Source organism: Nothobranchius furzeri, chromosome 2, assembly GCF_043380555.1.
Source record: "Nothobranchius furzeri strain GRZ-AD chromosome 2, NfurGRZ-RIMD1, whole genome shotgun sequence".
NCBI classification, from domain to species: Eukaryota; Metazoa; Chordata; class Actinopteri; order Cyprinodontiformes; family Nothobranchiidae; genus Nothobranchius; species Nothobranchius furzeri.
In genome coordinates, this window is record NC_091742.1 from 7,472,574 (window position 1) to 7,492,051 (window position 19,478).

Consider the following 19,478-nt stretch of genomic DNA (forward strand, 5'->3'; position numbering starts at 1 on the left):
ACTTGTGAAAGTAACAACCTGATATGATTTCTGTCTTTGAGAAGCGGCCTGTGAGGATCTTGGTGGATTTGTCACGTCTGTTCAGGACACGGGGATTCTACGGGACTTGTGTAGATTTTTCTTACACAATTTTATTTCAACTGTGTGAAAACAAAATTACATTTTTGTTACAAAAATAAAAGAATAAAAACAATCACAGCCTCCTCATCAACATAATCTCACAATATCTAATAAAACACATCTAGCAGAGTTGTGAGCACATGCAGTGTCAGGTGTGCAGATCTTCAGAAGGACTTCAGCCACAGTTCAACTGTCCAGTTGAATTTAACTCTTACGGGAGTTATTTACTTCCTCTTATAACATTAGTGACCCCAGTACTTGTAAGGTATCATCCAGTCAATACAAACATGCATTATTGGCACTTTACTTGAGTGGAAAGAGTTTTAAAAAGGCACAAAAATAAGGAAAACCAACTCAAAAGCTCATTAAAGTCCACAAAGGAGCCACACTTGTAAGAGAAATATACATCAATGTAAACAGGAGTGTTAAATTGGAGGCTGTGGAACAGTAAAAGGCTGGATACACGTTGGTGTGTTCAAGGTGTGTGTGTGTTCATGTCCTCAAAACTGATGAGAAGCTCCCTGATCCGACTGCAGCAGTCTGACGATAGACGGGTCGCTCTTGGCACCTTTAATGAACTCCTCCAAAGACAACCTACCTGTGGAGCAGAGAAGCTGTTTCATCAGCAGGAAACGAGCAACTTCAGCAGCAGCTACTCAGAAAAATAAAGCTCTAGCGTCGGATTTCTGGTAATGAACTTGAAAAGTGTGTGACATTTTAAAAATCAAGTCAAGGTACACCTGCCAGACTTTGTGCAAGTTTGTTGTTTTAATTTGCACCAAATTATGTCTGCAGCTGATTTAATGATAAAATGCAGGCTGGCTTTAAATATTTTAAGTATATTTCTTGCAAAAACTTTGCAACACCTGTAAAAACTATGAATATATGTTGATGCATGCTACAATTTAAAGCAGAGATCTGGAGTTTCTTAGAGGGCACCATCTAGAGGGGGAACAATGTATTACACCTTAAAGAGCAAGCCACCCTCCTACCAGAGTCTTACTCCACCCACACCTCTGATTTTAAAATGTGCCAAAAGGAGGTGTTTCCAGGCGGACAGAGGGGATAAAAAATGTCACCAACTCTGCATCAGTCCAGATATTCCAGCAACCCCCGTGCACGCTCTGTGATTTACATCTGTATGTGAGGAGATTACAGATTACATGGGGCTCTATGGAATGAGGGGCAGGCTTAGAAAAAAAATAGACATTTGCATACATTGAGTATTGCGTACTATAAATCACAGTACAGCGTAAGACTTTCACTTTTACGGATTTCTAACAAATAGTGATGCACCAAGATGAAAATTCTTGGCAGAAACCGAAAATGTGGAAACCAAGACCAAAAACCGAAGCACCAAAATAAATGATTATGTCAGTTATTATAACCATAGCATTTATGGTTACGATGTTTTGGTGATTTAGGACTTTTGGCCGAAAACCATAAATGACCAAAAAGTGTGATGGGGGGGGTCGGTTTTTGTCCGAAAGTTGGAAATATTTGGTGGTCGAATTTTCAGTGCATCTCTACTAAAAATGATGCATAATTCCTGAAAGGGGGAAATCTCCAGATTGCCGTTTTAAGAACACATGCATCGTTTGTGTTTTAATGGTTTGTAAGTAAGTAAGTAAAGTTTATTTATATAGTGCCTTTCACAGATATATCTCACAAAGCGCTGTACAATGTGAGTAAAATCAGGGCAAATACCTCAAAGCAATAAAAACATAAAAACAATAGCAGTGACAACAATAGTAAACAAAATCAGGAGTAAAAACAAAGTCAAGGTGTGAACAAGAACAAAGCCATCTTTTAGAATATTTAGCGGGGGAAAGCCTGGATGAAAAGGTGAGTTTTAAGATGTTTTTTGAAGACCTCTACAGATTTCAAGAGACGGAGATTTGAAGGCAGACTGTTCCAAAGTCTGGGGGCAATCGACTGAAAGGCCCTGTCCCCTTTGGTTTTTAGTCTGGTTGGAGGAACAGCCAGGAGGTTTTCAGATGTGGAATAGATTGTAACTAAATAACCTTAAAGCTCTGGTAGTAAGAAAAGGGCTGCAAGGAAAATAACTGTCTGGTGTTTTGCTGCGCTAAACTCTGGTTCATCTACTCTGAATATCTGCTGAGAAAGCACCGTGTGATATTGGTTCTCTGTTGAGTTACTAGTGTTTTATACATTCCCTGCTGCTGCAGCTGGTTTTTCCATCCATGTGATGTCATAAAACCTGTCTGAGGCTCATTGCTGACACAACGTGTGAGAACCTTTTGCTCCAAAGCAAGCTGATGTCAAGCACCAGAATACCAGGTTTCAATATCTGAGAGGTACTACATTAAACCGTAAGACAGAACACACAGATGTAACTTTACTCCCTAAAAGTCAAACCTGCAGCATCGGTGAGAATCTGCAGACAAGAATGCAAACCGCAAGACAGTAAGTGGTGTCTAAAGTCTGGTTTATGTAATGCATCAAGTTTATACTTGTTATATTTAACAGTCTTTGTGTTTATTTTGGTCTGCTGGATCTATTTTAGGCTGCTGCTGCTGTTTAGGTGTGCATCTGTGATGTTAAAAATGACTAAATAAAAGCACTCGCATCTTCTATGTCACATCTAGAAGAGTGAGTTTCCAAAAGCGTGTATTTTTACATGACAGCTGTAGCAGACGCGTCCATCTTTTTTGTTTTTCTGGCAGCTAACCTTTGGTTAGCACCATAACAACAACTAGTGTAACAAGTGGGTGCTCTGACATCACAGTTCTTAAAGGAGTGAGGTCATACCGACCTGTCTGATGAACAATGTCAGGACCGTGTTAGTGGTAGCACATCACACGTCACACCACTCTTACCATCATTATCAATGTCCATCTGCCTGAAGATCTTATCTGTCCTTTTCTCTGGCGTTGATTCGTCCTCCGGCATCTTCATTACTGATGACACCATCTTGTAAATGGCCTGTAAAAGGAGATGATAATGATAGCAGTCATGTACATCTTTAATCTTGTTGACTGTCTGCACAATTTACTGCTTTCAGGAAGGAAGGATCAATACCAACTGGTCCCATCTAACACCGTACTGTATCCCTCAAAGCTATTGTCTTGGTGACCTGATTTCTGTCGCTACCTGATAACGATGCTCCGATCAATCACCTGCTGGCCCAGAACACACCTATTAGTGAAATTACTCCTAGTATATTCAAGTTCCCAAAACTGGTTTTTATGGTACCAAGAGCATGTTGATGGTTTAGTGTAGTTTGTTTCAACATTTATTCGTATCAGCAAACATGACGAGCTGAGGAAACACTGATAGGGCCATGCAGGCTGCCCAGCTCACCATTCTGGAAGAGTAAATACGCCATCAGTGATAAGGAAAACAGCCAAGGGCAGCGTGCAGGGATGGCCCAGATTAAACTCATGAACGCTCGTCTGAAAGTTTTGATTGAACCTAAATCGGCATCATAAAACGCGCACAAGGAATCTTTCAGAATAACGGATTCATAATCAGGAAATTTATCAAAACATGCTGAAAGTAGTATCTATTAAAGATGTAATAAAGTGTTGATACACTAAAATATATCGATATTTTGGGTTATGGTACTGAATCGATATTTTAAGCACTGTGTTGATTTTTATTTTCTGGGGGGTTTACATGAAAACATTTACTGTACTTCTTCTGAGTGGTGCAATTCAGACTACAACTGCTAGGTGGCAGCATGTTTTTACTGCCTTTCTTCTGACAGAATGACGAGATTTCACAATAATGCTGGATGTGTTTTGAAAGAGTTTTCCAATTAAATTCAGTCCTAAAAGTTGCAAATATCATCTGGCTTTTAGTATTGTGATATTTTGTATAGTCTCACCCGTATTGTGATATTGCATCGCCTTGCCTGTATTGTGATCTATATTGTATCGCCAGATTCTTGCCAATACACACCTCTAGTTATTTCTCACCTGAACTATCTCCAGCATCTCTGCCCGGCTGATGTAACCATTCCCGTCCAGGTCGTACATGCTGAAGGCCCATCGAAGCTTCTGCTCCAACCCACCACGAGACGTAACGCTCAGTGCGATGATGAACTCCCTGAAGTCAATGGTTGCATCACCATTGGTGTCAAACGTGCGAAAGACGTGCTCGGCAAACTTTGAGGCATCGCCATAGGGGAAGAAGTTGGCGTAGATCTTCTTGAACTCCTCCACGGTCAGGTGGCCTGTGGGGCAGTCCTTCAGGAAACCGCGGTACCACTCCTGCAGTTCGTGATCGGTGAACTCTGTGTTTTCTCTCAGGTCGTTTAGGACCTCAGGCCGCAGCTTGCTGTTCTGTTTCCCCATGATGCGGCGTTTTCCCACGCAGGCAGATAGCTGGGCTTGTGTTTCAACCTTCTCTTCTCACTTTAACCACCCTTCCTGCACTTTTGCTCTCTGTGCCGAAGGCGGCTCTGCTTCCTCTGCTCCTGCAGGGAAACAACAGCTCTCATTAATAGCCTGTGTGAATTTCATAAATGATTTATTTTTGGGTTAAATTATCCATCTCAGCTTTAGCAGCATTTTATTGTAAAACCACAAATTAATTTCTTAAATTGCCAAACTGAGTAAGGAAATCTGGTGTTTGCGGACTATATAGAGTAGAGATAACATCTCTGGCATCATCAGGACATTATAAGTGTGTCAGGTGGGGGGTACCCTGGTCTCCATGGATACAGTAATAACCCTCTGGCACTGTGATAATTCATTGAGCCCTGCCCTGCATGGTAAAGGGACAAGAATCCTGGGGCATCGTAATTCTTAATAAAGCAACTTTCCAAAAGGTCAGGTTGTTGTTACTGACAGGGACAGACATTCACATCCATAATTATCCGCTCCTTCAACAGCTAATCACACTGAATTTAAGCAGGTGGAATTTATTTACAGAGTAAATAGAAAGACAAATGATGACAAAAAAGCATTTGGCCACCTGCACCTATTCACCTTTAGTTTCTGCCGTTTATCTAAATTGTGTTCCCATGGTAACAGTATGTTCTGCAAACTCAGTGTATTTATGTGTGCAGGAGAATTCATATGAGACACATAAACACAACACATCCAGAAAAAAATATTATTATTAAACTGGGCACCTTCATCCACAACCAAGCAAATAAATATATAAAATAAATAATGATAAGTTTTATCCAGAATTAAATCTAAATTGTGTGCACCTCTCTAAACAAAGTGAAACGTTTGAAACTAGCAAATTTCTGCAAAATTTCATGGGAAAAAAATGGATAAAACGAGAGATAATTTTTTACTTGCATCTGGTGGGAAGCAACGAGAGTGGGAAGGAAAAAGTGACGTGTGGGCGTAGGGAAGGAGGAATGGAAAAAGTATGGCACACAGAAGAAAAACGATTTCCAGCTTTACAGTACGAGCCCATTTGCTGATGCCAGAGGTTCAATCACATAATACCCTTCTGAATTACACCTCCACTCCAATAAAATAGAACCCATCGGTCCTTCCTCACTTCCAGAAGATTGGTCGTTTTTGGTGAAGAACAAAAACGAGGGAATTTGAACAATGTTTTTTTTTCTGCACACTAAGTTTTTATTTGTCCCACAGGAATTATTTCATGTTATTGCATTGAGCTCAAAATGGTCTAAAGTACTAACAGGACAACATAAATGCACACAGAACTGCAACAACCTCATCCCAGTTCAGGTAAAATTAGAAAACTTTTTTTATCTTAATAATAAACACTAATTTCTACAGTGGACATTTATTTTGTGGTACTTTTTGGTCATTCATTACATCTTGAGAATAAATTAAAATATGATCAGATTGAAGATGGCCGTTTACCCAGTTTTTGATGGATTTGTTTTGCTTTTATTGAAAATCTGAAGACAAGTAAGACAGCTTGCTGACTATTTCTCTACTCCACACTACATTTCCCCTGGTTTGGTTTTATCTTGGCCAGATAATAAATACCCTGCAGCTCTGTGGGCCTGACCATAGTACTTCCTTTCCAACGTTCAACAGGATGAGGAAGCTTCAGCGACTCTTCAGCTCTGAGTCACATGAACTTTTCCAGGACTGATCGGTGTGCAGTGCTGAGCAGAAACAGACATAAATATGGACGTTACATTTTACCCTCTCAAGCACGCAAAGCGGCAGCAGATTCCATGATGGATAAATGAAGTGTTGCACTGATATTTTAAGAAGCTCTGGAGCTAAATCAAAAATAACCTTCCCACAGGAAAAGAGAGAGTGTACTCTAGCAAAGGGATTGTCATTCATCTGTCCTGGCTTGCTTTCTTTACCTCCTACAGGGACAGTTATTCCCCTCAGCTCATAATTAAAATATGTTGTTCCATTTGTGCTTGGGAAATGTCCTTCCTGTATTCATACAGCCTTGTACAAATTGCCCACAGTTTGATCTATTTTAACATGTGAGGCAGCCATTTAAACCTGCATCTTGCTGCTCGCCATCAAGAACACGCCATCCCAATGACCTCCTTAGCAGGCAGAATCATCCCTTCCCTGTCATGGAAAATTAAGGTTGCAGTAACATTTATGAGGAGTCTGTCCATCGCTTGATACACAGCAGCCCCTCGAGACCAGCTCTGCTCAATTACACAGCAACAGTTTCTCCCCTTGTCCCCAACCCCCACACAGCCATCCCCGGTCTGCACGGCCCAACATTTCCATTGGGTCGCCTTCCCTAATGAGACCATTTCACACAAGCTCCAGTGCTGTGCACCCCCCTCCCCAAGGCTGCTGGAGCGTTCTGTAAACCTCTGATTATTTTTTATTGTTGGTTTTCCATTCTCAGGCCCACCTCATTTCCTGTGTAACGCTGTCACAACAAAGATGTTATTTTTAACCAGATTCTCATTTATTTATGCCAAACAAAGGGGAAAAAAAGATGAGAAAGAAGAGACATGAGGGAATTAATATATTTAGATTGACTTCTGAGGAGTGTGTTTTTGAAACTGTAGGGAGACAAATGTTCTTTGCTAAATTGTAATTGGATCAAAGCCTGGTTCGTTGTAAATTAAGAGGGTAACAGGCCTTTTCTAACGAAGTCATTCCATTGTAATACACAGAAATGTGGTTTGTCTTTCTGGAATAAGTAACGTCTACGTTGCTTTGGATAAAAGTGTCTTCTAAATACAAAAACATAACCAATATGCTACCTAATAAGGTCTCATTTATGTTAGCTAATTGCTCATTTCAGAAGAAATTGTCCTTATGATACTTATTTAATGGTAATGTATCCTCACACCAATACATAAATGCAAGAAGGCTTCTTTAATCCAGAATCACTAACTTATTTGTTGGACCACAAATCCTAAACTTCACACAAGCAGTCCACAAAAGTGCTCGTTTAGGTTTAGTTACCAAATATACACATAGTATACAAATATATACATAGTATCAGTATATTACTTCAATAATTGGCAAGCAATAAAACTTTTAACTTATGACATAATCTCTGAGAGTTTACTTGTTCTTTTAGCCAAAACATCCCAAATGCAAGGTTGTAAACCCATTTCCTAAAACAAATATAAAACATTCTGCATGTTAGACAATAGACACGAACATGTTGACGCCCCATTGGGTGCTGGAGAGTGTAACAGCCATATTGGATAGGTTTCTCACTTTCCAAACCCAACTGGAGTCAGTGCAGTGGGCAACGATGCATGTTTTCTATGCAACAACTGGCGTACTACTGAATAAAGATCACGTTGGATTACTATTGACTTTTCTAGCCTACCTGTTGGGATTTTCTAGTTTAATTTCTTTTGTTTTATTATATTTATATGTATGCCAAACCATATGTCTGATATGGTAAAAAAGCATAATAAAAGTGTGTTTTTTAGTTGAGTGAACACCTTCCTCAGTAGAAATAAATGCACTGTGGGCGAATGGGAATCTATCCAAGATGGCAGCCCACTGCTACGCCAGCTCCAATAGGCACAACCGCTCTATGGGGTGTCTACATGTGATGTCTGTCTGTTAGCCAACCACGTACTGCTAAAGAAGTGGAATGCAGCCCTCTTTAACACCTGTGTTTTCCCTACTTTTATAAGTCAATCTGCCAATCATTTGGTCCATTAAAGACACTTTTCAAACTAAATTGATTAATAGGTGGTTTTTGTCTTGTGGCTAATGTTAAGTTAAACACTTTGGTACTCTGGTCAAGTTGTTTCAAAAGTACTTTAATAATAATGAAACAAACAAGAGCATAAAGAAACGGGACGCTATCTTGACTTAAAAATTAAATTCTACGTGTTTATTTCTTTTGATTCAAGTAGTTCTTGAAAAATGCTAAGATTAGTTTACCCGTAATTAATAATTTGATGCTTTAAAACAACTGCATGATTGTGATGCAACAGAAATAGGCAAAGGTGCTACTTTGAATTTTGAGTGTTTTTAGACAAAATCTGGGATTGAAAAAAAAACATGATAATTTCTTGGTATTTAAACTTTGCATTTGCTTTTTTTTTGTTTTTTTGTTTTTGTTTGTTTTTTTTTGTAACACAACAAATACTTTTATCTTTAAAAAAAAGCAGCTAATCCTTCTTTGATACTTCAACGCGCACCAAGACTTCTTCAGAGCCAACTTTTAGCCTTATAAATTGTATTAACCACAACCTGGATTACTTAAAACATTTCATATTAACAGTTTCAAACGACAAAATGCGCTTTGTGCTTTCTGCATTCTGCCTTTTTTGTATTTTAGACATCATTTTCAGTACCCAGAGACAAAGCACACTTTCTATTTCGGTGATGTGTTTTGTGGAAGATCAGAGCAGCGCCGTCGTACCTGTGAACCTCTGCCAGCTACAGCTGCATCAGGTGGGTGAAGAGTCAGTACAGCGTACAAGGAAAGGAAAAAAATGAGAAAATGAGCTCTCCACCAATTTTCTCGCTGCTTCTTTTGAACTCAAATCAGAGAAAAAAATAAACTCATGCATTGGATCAGGATGAGGTCCCCTGACACACCAGTCGTCAAGGCAACAGGATAGTAAAGGGAAGGCAGATGAAAACAAGGCAGTGTAACTATGAATCTGGGGCACATGCAGAGCAGGAGGAAGACTGACTGTGCTTTTATTTTCATTTCACATATTTACACTTATACTGAAATTCACACATGCAATAATTTTGGTTATTTTTAGGTATGTTTGTTTGAATAGTTAAAGTATGAATGAATAATTTTCACATGGTTACTTAAGCCTTTTTACATAATGATTATTTAGATGATTTTATGTTTGTAGCCCTCGCAGGATGAACTTTTTTTTTATTTAGTGTAACTTCTTCCAAAGTCGACATTTCAGTATTGTTGCATTTTATAAATCCTAAACAAAAACAGCATATATTGTTATTTACAAGGGATTGCATTGCAGGGATTTTGTTTGGCTGACAACAAATTGTCTAAACCCTAAACTCAAAACACTGTTTTTATTGCACATATCTAAGTTCTATTTCGTCTAGTCTTAGCCCTTAAGCTAGCTGCTATTGGAAGGATGATCTCAGCATCAGCCAATCATGAAGAGCTTAAATGTACGCCCACCAATGGTGGGCACCCCTGTGGGTAAATAAGTGGAGAGACTCCACTGTTCGCCTCCGTTATCTCTTCAAGCCAAGCTTAAGAGCTTCCTTTAAAGAGCAATTATCCAAGAAGCATTCTACTCACCTACCATGTCCAGCGACGCCAGGACCTGCCTGGCCTGCCAGACGGGCTCCATCTCCAGCGGCGACCTGCACGCCAAGTGTGAGGTCTGTCTCGGGGCTCATGACACTGGCCTGGCCTTGACCCCCCAGGCCTCGTGCCCGTTTTGTGCCGCTCTGCCCGTGGCTGAAAAGGCCCGCCGGGTCGAGTACTTCACCCCCACCGCCGACGAGAAATTTCCGGTGGCTGAAATGTACTCGATGGACAAGGCCTTAAAGTTCTTCGACGTCGGCCAGGAGCCGGCTGGCTTCAACCGACTGGACGATGTCATCGACAGTGAGGAGTACGACGAGGCTGGCTGCCATAGCCCTTCTTCCCTCCTGGACAACACGGAGGTCGAAGAGCCTCGCTCAGCGGGTCCTTCTGCTCCAGTTACTTCTCGCTCCTCCCTGCCAGCAGTTAGAGCACTGCTCCAGGAGCTGCCTGCCATCATCTCCGCGGCTGTGGTCTGCACGGGGCTAGCCGTGCCAGAGCCGGCTCCGCCTGAAGCAGATGATTTGGCGGGAATTTTCGGGGAAACACAGACGCGCTGTCCAGACCCAATCTGGCTGCGCTTCCCCGTTGCCATGAGCTGCTGGTCCGCCGCCTTCTCCGAGCCTGCTAAGCTCAAGGCGCCAATTTCCACATATGTGCCCATTACCAAGGTCGAGGGCTTCTCCGACCAAGGCTGGCCATCCGTTCCTCCACTGGAGCCGGACTTGGCCTCACTGTTTGGTGCCAAGAACCACCTCGCTGGCCCGCGAGCAGTTCCCGCTTCTAAGCATGACCAGCTGCTGACGCGGCTCACCGATCGCGCACACCAGTGCGCCTTCCAGACCGGCGCTGCAGGAAATAACATCGCCCTTCCTGCCTTTGGCGTTTCCAAAATGGTGGAAGAGCTTGACGCTCCTGACAAGTCAAAAACCATCATTACTAAAACTGCAGAGGCCATTCTCAATCTGTGTGCTGCTAAACTCACCAGTTCTGCTCCCATTGCTGCCTGGCAGACCCTTATCCAGCGGGCCTTGTGGCTCAAGGCCCTGCCCTCCATTCCTGAACACCTGCACAGAGAGATGCTGGAAGGCCCCCTCACCTCTGACCTTCTGTTCGGTCCCCATCTTAGGAGCGTCATCAAGAGGGCTCAGAAGTCAGTTGAACTGTCAGCCACAGTGCAAGACCTGGTCCACCCTCGGTCAGACTCGCACTCCGGCCATTCCTCCAGAGGATGAGACGAACGGCGCGGAAACTTCAGGCGCCTAGCTGCACCGCCCGCCCCACGGAGCCAGCCTCCCGCTGAGGTGGAGCCGAAGCGGGACCAGAGAGTTGGCGGCCAACGGTTTCGAAAGAGCCAGCAGACACTGTCTTGGCAGTGACCGTCGCAGGAACCTCGCCGAAAGCAACCACGAAAATAACTCGTTGGGGGGAATGTGTGTGCTTCTGACTGTAATGTTAACTCTGTGAATGATTTTGGTTTTGAAATAAAACCCAAAAAACGTCACATAGAGAGCACAATCCTTCAGTCCTCTGCCGAATCCTCACATATGTTCCCCACACCAAGCACTGCAACACATCTGCATGTTCCCGCAGTCAGTCATATTACACGGCCAGCTGTACGGGTGCGCTCCATTTGCGCACCGGCCCTAGCTTCCAGCCAGGCCCAACACATCCCGCTCCCCCCACAACGTAGGGTGGGATGGGATGTCATGGCGCTGTCGCGACCACGCGCAGCGACACAGTGCGCGGCTCCATCCGCTAACACTTTGTCATCCCCATGCACGGGCCCGGCTCCCACTTGTCCTTTATCTGTGGACTCCACGCTCCGCGGTGTGGATCAGCCTCTTCCAGCTGTTTCACACTCGCTCTTTCGAGCGCAGCCCTCCATGGGTCGCTCCCAGCTCTCTAGTGCGAGCGACGGCGGTAAGGGCGCGAACCCAGTCCTCAGACGTCGTTCACGTGACCTCAAACACGTGTCCGCTGTCGGAACGCGCGCAAGAATGGCGCCGCCTTTGTCTCATGAGCAAATGGATATCAGACACCATTCATTGCGGTCACACACTCCATTTTCAGTCCGCTCCTCCTCCCTTCAACGGGATCGTGGAGACGACGTTCACGTCACAGGAACAATCTCAGGCCCTGGAGCTGGAGCTGCGGGAACTTTTGTCCAAGGACGCCATTTCTCAAGTACCTCGCAGACAAGAGCTCTCAGGCATTTACTACCACTACTTCGTGGAACCCAAGAAGTCGGGAGGAATGTGACCAATTCTCGACCTTTCCCTGTTCAACTGCTCCATAGCAGTGATGCATTTCCGCATGTTAACAATGAGGCAAGTCCTAGAATACGTGCGCTCCGGGGACTGGTTCACGTCAATAGACCTGAAAGACGCATGCTTCCACATCCCAGTAATTCCCAAACATCAGAAGTTCCTGCGCTTTTCATTCAAGGGAGTTTAATACCAGTTCAATCGTCTCCCTTTCGGCTACTCACTAGCCCCGCGCACCTTCTTCTAATGTCTGGAGACCGCTCTGCAGCCATTGCGCATGGCGGGAATGAGGGTTTTATTTTACCTGGACGATCTGCTCCTATGTGCCCGGTCCAAGGATGAGGCGTCAGAGCAAACCAGAAAGTTAATAGAGCATCTGTCAACCCTGGGGTTTTCCATAAACTGGGAAAAGAGCCAGTTGATTGTGTTTCTTGGGGTGGAGCTGAACGCCTCCCTACTGAGAGCACGTTTGTCTCCGGCGAGAGCGGCAGATCTCACCACGGTGATCTCCCGCGTGCAACCCCGCAAGATCGTGAGAGCCCTGTTAGTCACGAAACTTCTGGGCATGATGGCTGCAGCCCATGCTGTGGTGCTGTTAGGTTTACTGCACACGAGACGCCTACAGCGTTGGTTCATCTGCCTCCGGGTACACCCGATACGTCAGAAGAGACGTATGTTGAGGGTTCCCCCTTCAGTGGGCGGTGACCTCGCTCACTGGGGCAATCCCTGCATCCTCTCACACGGGGTTGCCATCGGACGTCCTATGTCACACTTATCTGTGTTTACGGATGCGTCTCTGTTGGGGGGGGGGGGGGGGGGGGACGTGCTTGTCCCATACGGTGGCAGATCGCTGGCCCTCCCACACGCACGTGTGTTGGAGCTTATGACAGTGAGGAATGTGATCAGACATTTTGCTGCCCTTCTCGAGGGCCGTCATGTCGAAGTTCACACAGACAACCAGGTGGCGGCAGCCTACATAAATCGCCAAGGGGGAGTTCGATCCCTCCCACTATTGCGCGTAGCCACAGATTTACTGTGTTGGGCACATGTCCACCTGCTGTCCATCAAAGCCACCTACATTCTGGGGTTCCTGAACATGGCAGCAGACATCCTGTCGAGAGGGGGACCCCGCGACTCCAACTGGCGTCTGCATCCCGCACTGATATCACAGATCTGGATCAAGTTCGGGGAACCCTCTGTGGATCTGTTCGTGGCTCGCAAAAATGCTCAGTGTCGCCTGTGGTTTTCCCTGAGTCCCCGGGACCACCCCCCACTTGGAGTGGATGCCTTCTCATACCAGCCCTGGCCTCAGACGCTCCTGTATGCGTTTCCACCAGTCCCACTGATTCCCCGTATCCTGGACCGAGTTCGGTCGGAACAGCTCTCGGTAATTCTGGTAGCTCCCAGATGCTTGTCTGCGTCATGGTTTCCAGACCTGCAAGCGCTAGTGTCCGGCTCCCCGTGGAGGCTTCCGTGGAGGGCGGGCACCCTTCTCCAGGCGGATGGGATAATCAAACATCCTCCGGAAATAGGCCAACGGCTGTGGGTCTGGCCGCTGAGCGGTCACGCTTAGAGGCTTCTGGGCTGCTGCATGATGCGATCGCGACGATTCAGAGTGCGCGGGCGCCTTCTACCGTCACATCTTATGCTGCTAAATGGGCAGCTTTCCAGAAATGGTGCACAGAGTGGAATGTTCAAGCGCTCTCCTGCCAGCTGGCGGATGTCCTATCGTTTCTGCAGATACTGATGGACAGGGGCCTCTCATTCAGCACTATTAAAACATATGCTGCAGCTATCTCATCCTGTCACCAGGGTTTTGGAGATAGATCTGTTTTCAATCAACCCATCACAAAACGTTTTCTAAAAGGCGTCAGAAGGAACAGACCTGTGTCCCGCCCGCCATTTCCCCAGTGGGACCTGACGGTGGTTCTGCGTGGCTTATCTGAAGCCCCATTTGAACCCTTGGACCAAGTCTCACTCAAGTTCCTGTCACTCAAAACTGCCTTGCTGCAGGCGCTGGCATCAGTCAAGAGAGTGAGCGACCTAACCGCCCTCTCAGTGGCTCCCGCATGCCTCAGGATCCGGGAAGATGGCGGGTCTGCTGTTTTATGCCCCAACCCAGCCTTTGTGCCCAAAAACATTGATACTTCCTTCAAATTCAGGTCAATTTCATTGGCTGGACTTTTTCCTCCTCCCCATAATTCTGATGAGGAGGCGGCGTCCCACCTTCTCTGCCCGGTGCGCGCGCTCGCGCGATATGTGTCACGCACTTCTGGGATTCGCCGCTCACAAAGCCTGTTTGTGCACTACAGAGATTCTTCCCTTGGGCAAGCGCTGTCGACCCAGCGTCTTTCACACTGGCTATGTGACGCCATTTCACTCGCTTACACATCATCAGGGCGGGATCCTCCTGAGACACTCAGGGCTCACTCAGCCAGAGGGATTTCCTCTTCTATGGTGCTCCACAGTGGTGTGCCGATGGAAGACATTTGTCAGGCTGCTTCATGGGCTTCACCCTGTTCCTTTACTCATTATTATTTACGAGATGTGTCTTCAGGTTCTGTCACTCGTTCGGTGTTTGGACCTCAGCAGGCTGAGTGAAAGCATTATGGCACCACATCAGCCCTACCTGAATGAATTTCATCCTCTTGTGGATGATATTTTAGTGGGGGCCCCATCTTCTCTCTGGCTGCCTCAGCCTTTTAAGCCCTGGGCTAAGGCTGAGCGACCCTCGCTAAAAGGAGACAAGTGGGTGTGTCCATTGGTTGAGCTAACCAGTGTGGCGTAAACCCATCCAGTTGTGCATTATTCCAATAGCAGCTAGCTTAAGGGCTAAGACTAGACGAAATTGAACTTTTGTTACATATTGTAACCCCAGATTCTATGAGTCTAGTCGCAGCCCTTAAGCCAATGGCCCCACTGGTTCTGTTAGGACCAAGAGCCATTGGAGGCGAACAGTGGAGTCGCTCCACTTATATACCCACAGGGGTGCCCACCATTGGTGGGCGTACATTTAAGCTCTTCATGACTGGCTGATGCTGAGATCATCCTTCCAATAGCAGCTAGCTTAAGAGCTGCAACTAGACTCAGAATCTGGGGTTACAATACGTAACCAATGTTATATTTACCACAATGAGATGTGTACACCCTTGGTGGAGGAAAAATACACTATCTAAAGCTTATGACAACTATGTGGAGCATCTTTTTTTCCAATGTTATTTGCACATTTAAAGCCATATATACACTATGTTCGTTGTATGGTTTGTATGTGTTAGGCTACTGAAAGGGACTTCTATCTCATGCAGTTTGAAAAATGTCTTAAAATGTGATTTGAAGTTGAGATGTGCTGTGAAATATTTTCAGACTGTTTGAACATACTTTCCAGTCCAGTGTAGGTGAGATGTGGTGAGTCTATGGGTGTAGTCCCAGTAACCTCAGCAGCCCAGTACGAGTTGACCCAGCTCTAAAAGACACGTTTTACAATGGAAAAATAATGTCATGTACGCACTTACCAAGGAAACAGACGCAAATGCAGGTTTTCCGGTTAAAAAGTCCAGTTTCTTCAGCTTTTCTTTCCCACGTTGTGTCTAACTTCACCGTTAACTATCAGTCAACCTCCTGTTGATAAAAATGGAGAAAAAAACAATGAAAAAATAAGTGATGCTCTAGTGAGTTTGACTATTTCGGGGTAAAAACAAGAACAAAACCGCGTTTGACCTAATTAGCGAGTACGCTGCTCCTGCAGCTCGGGTTTGACTCGCTCGCGCTGCCAGAAGTGGCTTTATCATTAGAGGAAGATGTGGCACGAGCTCGGTTTTCATCCGACGCGACCAAATCATCTCTGAAGGGGTGTTTGAGTCACTCCATCGACAATTAAACCCGTCAGAAACCTATGATTACAGCTTGCAACATGTGAGAATACAAGCAAATTTTAACAAAGAGTTAATACATTTTAAAATGTACATCATTAAAACGCTTTGGATCTTAGCTGCTGAAGTGGACGCGAACATACACCCACAAACAGAATGGTTTCGTCCAGCCTCGCTGCTTCCATCGCTCAAGAAACAGACTTCACGACGTCCGGTGGAAAATTATCATGAGTATCATTAGCTTACATCTAAAATAACGTTACGTTTGAAGGAAAATCTTGGGAAAATAAACACTTAAAAGGTTATCAAATACAAAACAAAGTGGATCTGTTAAAAACACTTTTCATATTTTTTCGTCATTTTCATAAATTCACGGATACTTTCATTTTATTGCTGTTCCTGTTTTTCTGCTTGAGGGAGATTATTTATTAGGAATCAACATCAACCAAATATTTTCTTTACTTCCTTCGTCATCAATTCTTCTAGTTTGGGACACAATTGTGCGCAATGATAAAACATAATATTCATGTATTTTTTTATATTTCACCACATGAGCCCTCACTCAGAGCTTTTATCTCCAGGCGCAGTCGACTCATCCATCAGCACCTGTGACAGAACAAAGCATTTGCCAAAGTGTCACAGCAGTCATGATGGTGTGTATGTCAGCATTTCAATGAGTGGATAAATAATTAACCGTGAGTGTATATGTGTGTGTACAACCTCCCGAAGCCTGACACCTGTTTCTGTAAGCATTTGGAGTGTTTCTCCAGACCTCATTGTGAGTACAATACAGGTAGAAGGGGTATTAGAGGTGGTAATATTGTAGTAGACATTACTTCTGTTGGTTGAACCCAGTTTGAAACCCAATGCTGACATCAACAAAAATGCAATATTAGGGAATTAAAATGCTGGTTCCTCTATGTTGCAGTCATATAGAGAAAAAATAGTTTAACGGGTGGAGGTTGAAAGTCATGTTCAAATGTAAAACTTAAATAGCAATAAGACTAAAATAAAGACTCAAATGTTTAAACTAGGAGTGGTGATTTAACATGTTAATCAGGATTCATTAATAACGTGTTAAAAATCTACCACTCTGAGCCCGAGCGAAAAGTTTACCTTCATAACCCACATATCAGTAAATACCAAGCTGCACCTCTAACAAGACCTGGAATACAAGACCCCATTTTTTACATGCTCCAAACACAACTAAATCTACAATTAAAGTCCATCTTTTATGCTGTTTTAGCTCCTATCATATAAAATCCATTTAATAAAAATACAGTTGATCACACTCTCAGTGTTTGAATAACTCTCAGATGAATATGTTTGCAGCTACATGGTGAGGTGGTTTTCTATCCTTACAAGACACACTCCGATGTGGGGGCAGGAGGACAACCAGTAACAGTGCATAAGAAACTGTAAAAAAAAAAAAGTCAAATAAACATTTTAATGTACAAATCAGAGGAAGATGCAGTTTATAAAAACCTACGTCCAACTATTGTAAATCCACATTAAATGTTCCTCAGACAGACATCTGAAATATTTTATACAAAAATGTAAATAAATAAATACATTTCCCATAAATTTCCCATTTAGTCCAATTAAAAAAACATGTTTACATTTTTTAAATGAACCTATTTACTTAAATCTTTGGTTTAAAATCATGAAGTCTCAGTTATGGAAATTGTTGAGTTTTAAAAGTTTTTAAATCAGTAAAAAAGATTTGAGACTATTTCAACCATTTTTATAACGCATCTAAGTTTCAACTTTTCTGTACTATATCATATTTAAAGATATTATAACGGAGACATAGAAGTGGCAGACACCTCCATCGCAGACTGCATGAACTAATTTCTTGTAAATTTCCAAATGGGATTAATTAACCACTAGAGGCCACTATACTCCTCCTATCAACCCTCCCTGTTGCTGTGGGTCTGTAAAGCTGGTTAGATATCTTTGGGAAGAGGTAAGACGTTTTTGTGTATCAAGAGAGTTCATGAGGGCAAAATCCTCTTCCAGCCAATCACTGAAGAGTATTCTTTTTGAGGATGTAGTGGTGCCATGTAGTGCCATCCCACATTATTGATTTCTTTTGCAAACAAGTTTCCAAGTGCACAAAGAATTATAAATCTGTGGATAAAAATAATTACATTTTGCACAAAATCATGATGTTGTTTTAAAATTTAGGAGAAAATATATTCAAGCTTAGAAAAATTGTGTAAAATTTATACAATTGTCTGAAATGTTATAGCTTCTGGTCATAAGAACTTAATTTGCAGAAAATGAATCAATACATCTTTGGTACGAATTCTTGCTGTGTCTGATTTCTAATTCCATTGTTGGTTCTTTTTTAAAACACAGATAAGGTTTCTTTTTACCTTGCTTGCTGACAGTTTCGTTTGCGGCTGCAAACTTCCTCAGAGCTGAACTGATGGTGGCGTCACTTCCCACTCCACTTATGAGCAGAGTATCGTTCATTATATGAATCAATATAATGCTGCAGTTCTGTGGGAACATCCTCCAGTCTGTTAAATATTGTAAGAGTTTGGTGTCAAATAAATTAAACAAATACATTTTCATGTATTTAAAACAGATCTATAATAATTTCATAAAACGTTTGTATGTTAACAAGAATTCCACATTCCGTGATGCATTTCTTTCCTATTTTACGTCACTGGGAGAACATTCAAACTCCATGCAGAATGTCTGCAGCTGGGATTTAAACGTGCAACCTTTTTGCTGCATCAACATGAAGCCTTGTACAGTTAACAGTATTTCTTTGTGTAAAGATAACTGACAGTTAAACATAATAACCAGTTGTAACAACTGCAGTTATTAAATATTGTTAATAACTGCTCAGTTTTTAGCTTTTTATACAATAAACTGACATCAGTGTTTTCAGTCGTGGCAAAATGATCATCCATCCATCCATCTTCTGAACCCGCTTAGTCCACGTAGAGTTGCGGGTGTGTGTGTGTGTGGGTGGGGGGTGGGGGGGTGGTGCCTATCTCCAGCGGTCAATTGGCAATTCAATTCAATTCAATTCAATTCAATTTTATTTATATAGCGCCAAATCAAGACAAGAGTTTTCTCAAGGCACTTCACATAATAAACATTCCAATTCAGGTCAGTTCATTAAGCTAATCAGAAATAATGTTTCCTATATAAGGAACCCAGCAAATTGCGTCAAGTCACTGACTAGTGTCAATGACTTTACAGCAATCCTCATACTAACCAAGCATATAGCGACAGTGGAGAGGAAAACACCCTTTTAACAGGAAGAAACCTCCAGAGAATCCTGGCTCAGTATAAGCAGCCATCCTCCACGACTCACTGGGGATCGAGAAGACAGAGCACGCACAAGCACACGCACACACACACACACACACACACACACACACACACACACACACACACACACACACACACACACACACACACACACACACACACACACACACACACACACACAAAGACAAAGTAATGTGTCTATAGTTATATTGTGATTTCTTAGTAAATATTCTATTTGGTGAGAGATAAACTTTATTGTATTCAT

The 19,478-nt window shown here is 43.3% G+C and overlaps 1 protein-coding gene and 1 long non-coding RNA gene across 4 annotated transcripts; both read right to left on the bottom strand.

Annotated features, from left to right (window-relative positions):
• Positions 1 to 410: 410 nt before the first annotated feature.
• On the bottom strand, positions 411 to 15,905 carry hpcal1 (hippocalcin-like 1). Of its 3 annotated transcripts, XM_054748015.2 has the most exons (6): positions 15,771 to 15,905; positions 15,566 to 15,671; positions 8,908 to 8,930; positions 4,062 to 4,561; positions 2,961 to 3,066; positions 411 to 718 (listed from the first exon to the last, which is right to left on the bottom strand). In XM_054748015.2, exons 4-6 carry the CDS (start codon positions 4,437 to 4,439, stop codon positions 621 to 623), a joined length of 582 nt encoding a protein of 193 aa, XP_054603990.1. In that variant the 5' UTR covers positions 4,440 to 4,561; positions 8,908 to 8,930; positions 15,566 to 15,671; positions 15,771 to 15,905; the 3' UTR covers positions 411 to 620. The 3 variants fall into 3 exon arrangements, with proteins under 3 accessions (XP_054603990.1, XP_015802904.1, XP_015802905.1); XM_015947418.3 differs by lacking the exon at positions 8,908 to 8,930; XM_015947419.3 differs by lacking the exon at positions 15,771 to 15,905 and having other exon boundaries at positions 15,566 to 15,694.
• A 502-nt stretch (positions 15,906 to 16,407) lies between these two features.
• Positions 16,408 to 18,406, bottom strand: LOC139066321 (uncharacterized). Its single transcript, XR_011519236.1, has 3 exons — positions 18,301 to 18,406; positions 17,285 to 17,338; positions 16,408 to 16,528 (listed from the first exon to the last, which is right to left on the bottom strand). It is a non-coding gene; the product is annotated as an uncharacterized lncRNA (long non-coding RNA).
• Between the last annotated feature and the right edge of the window lie 1,072 nt (positions 18,407 to 19,478).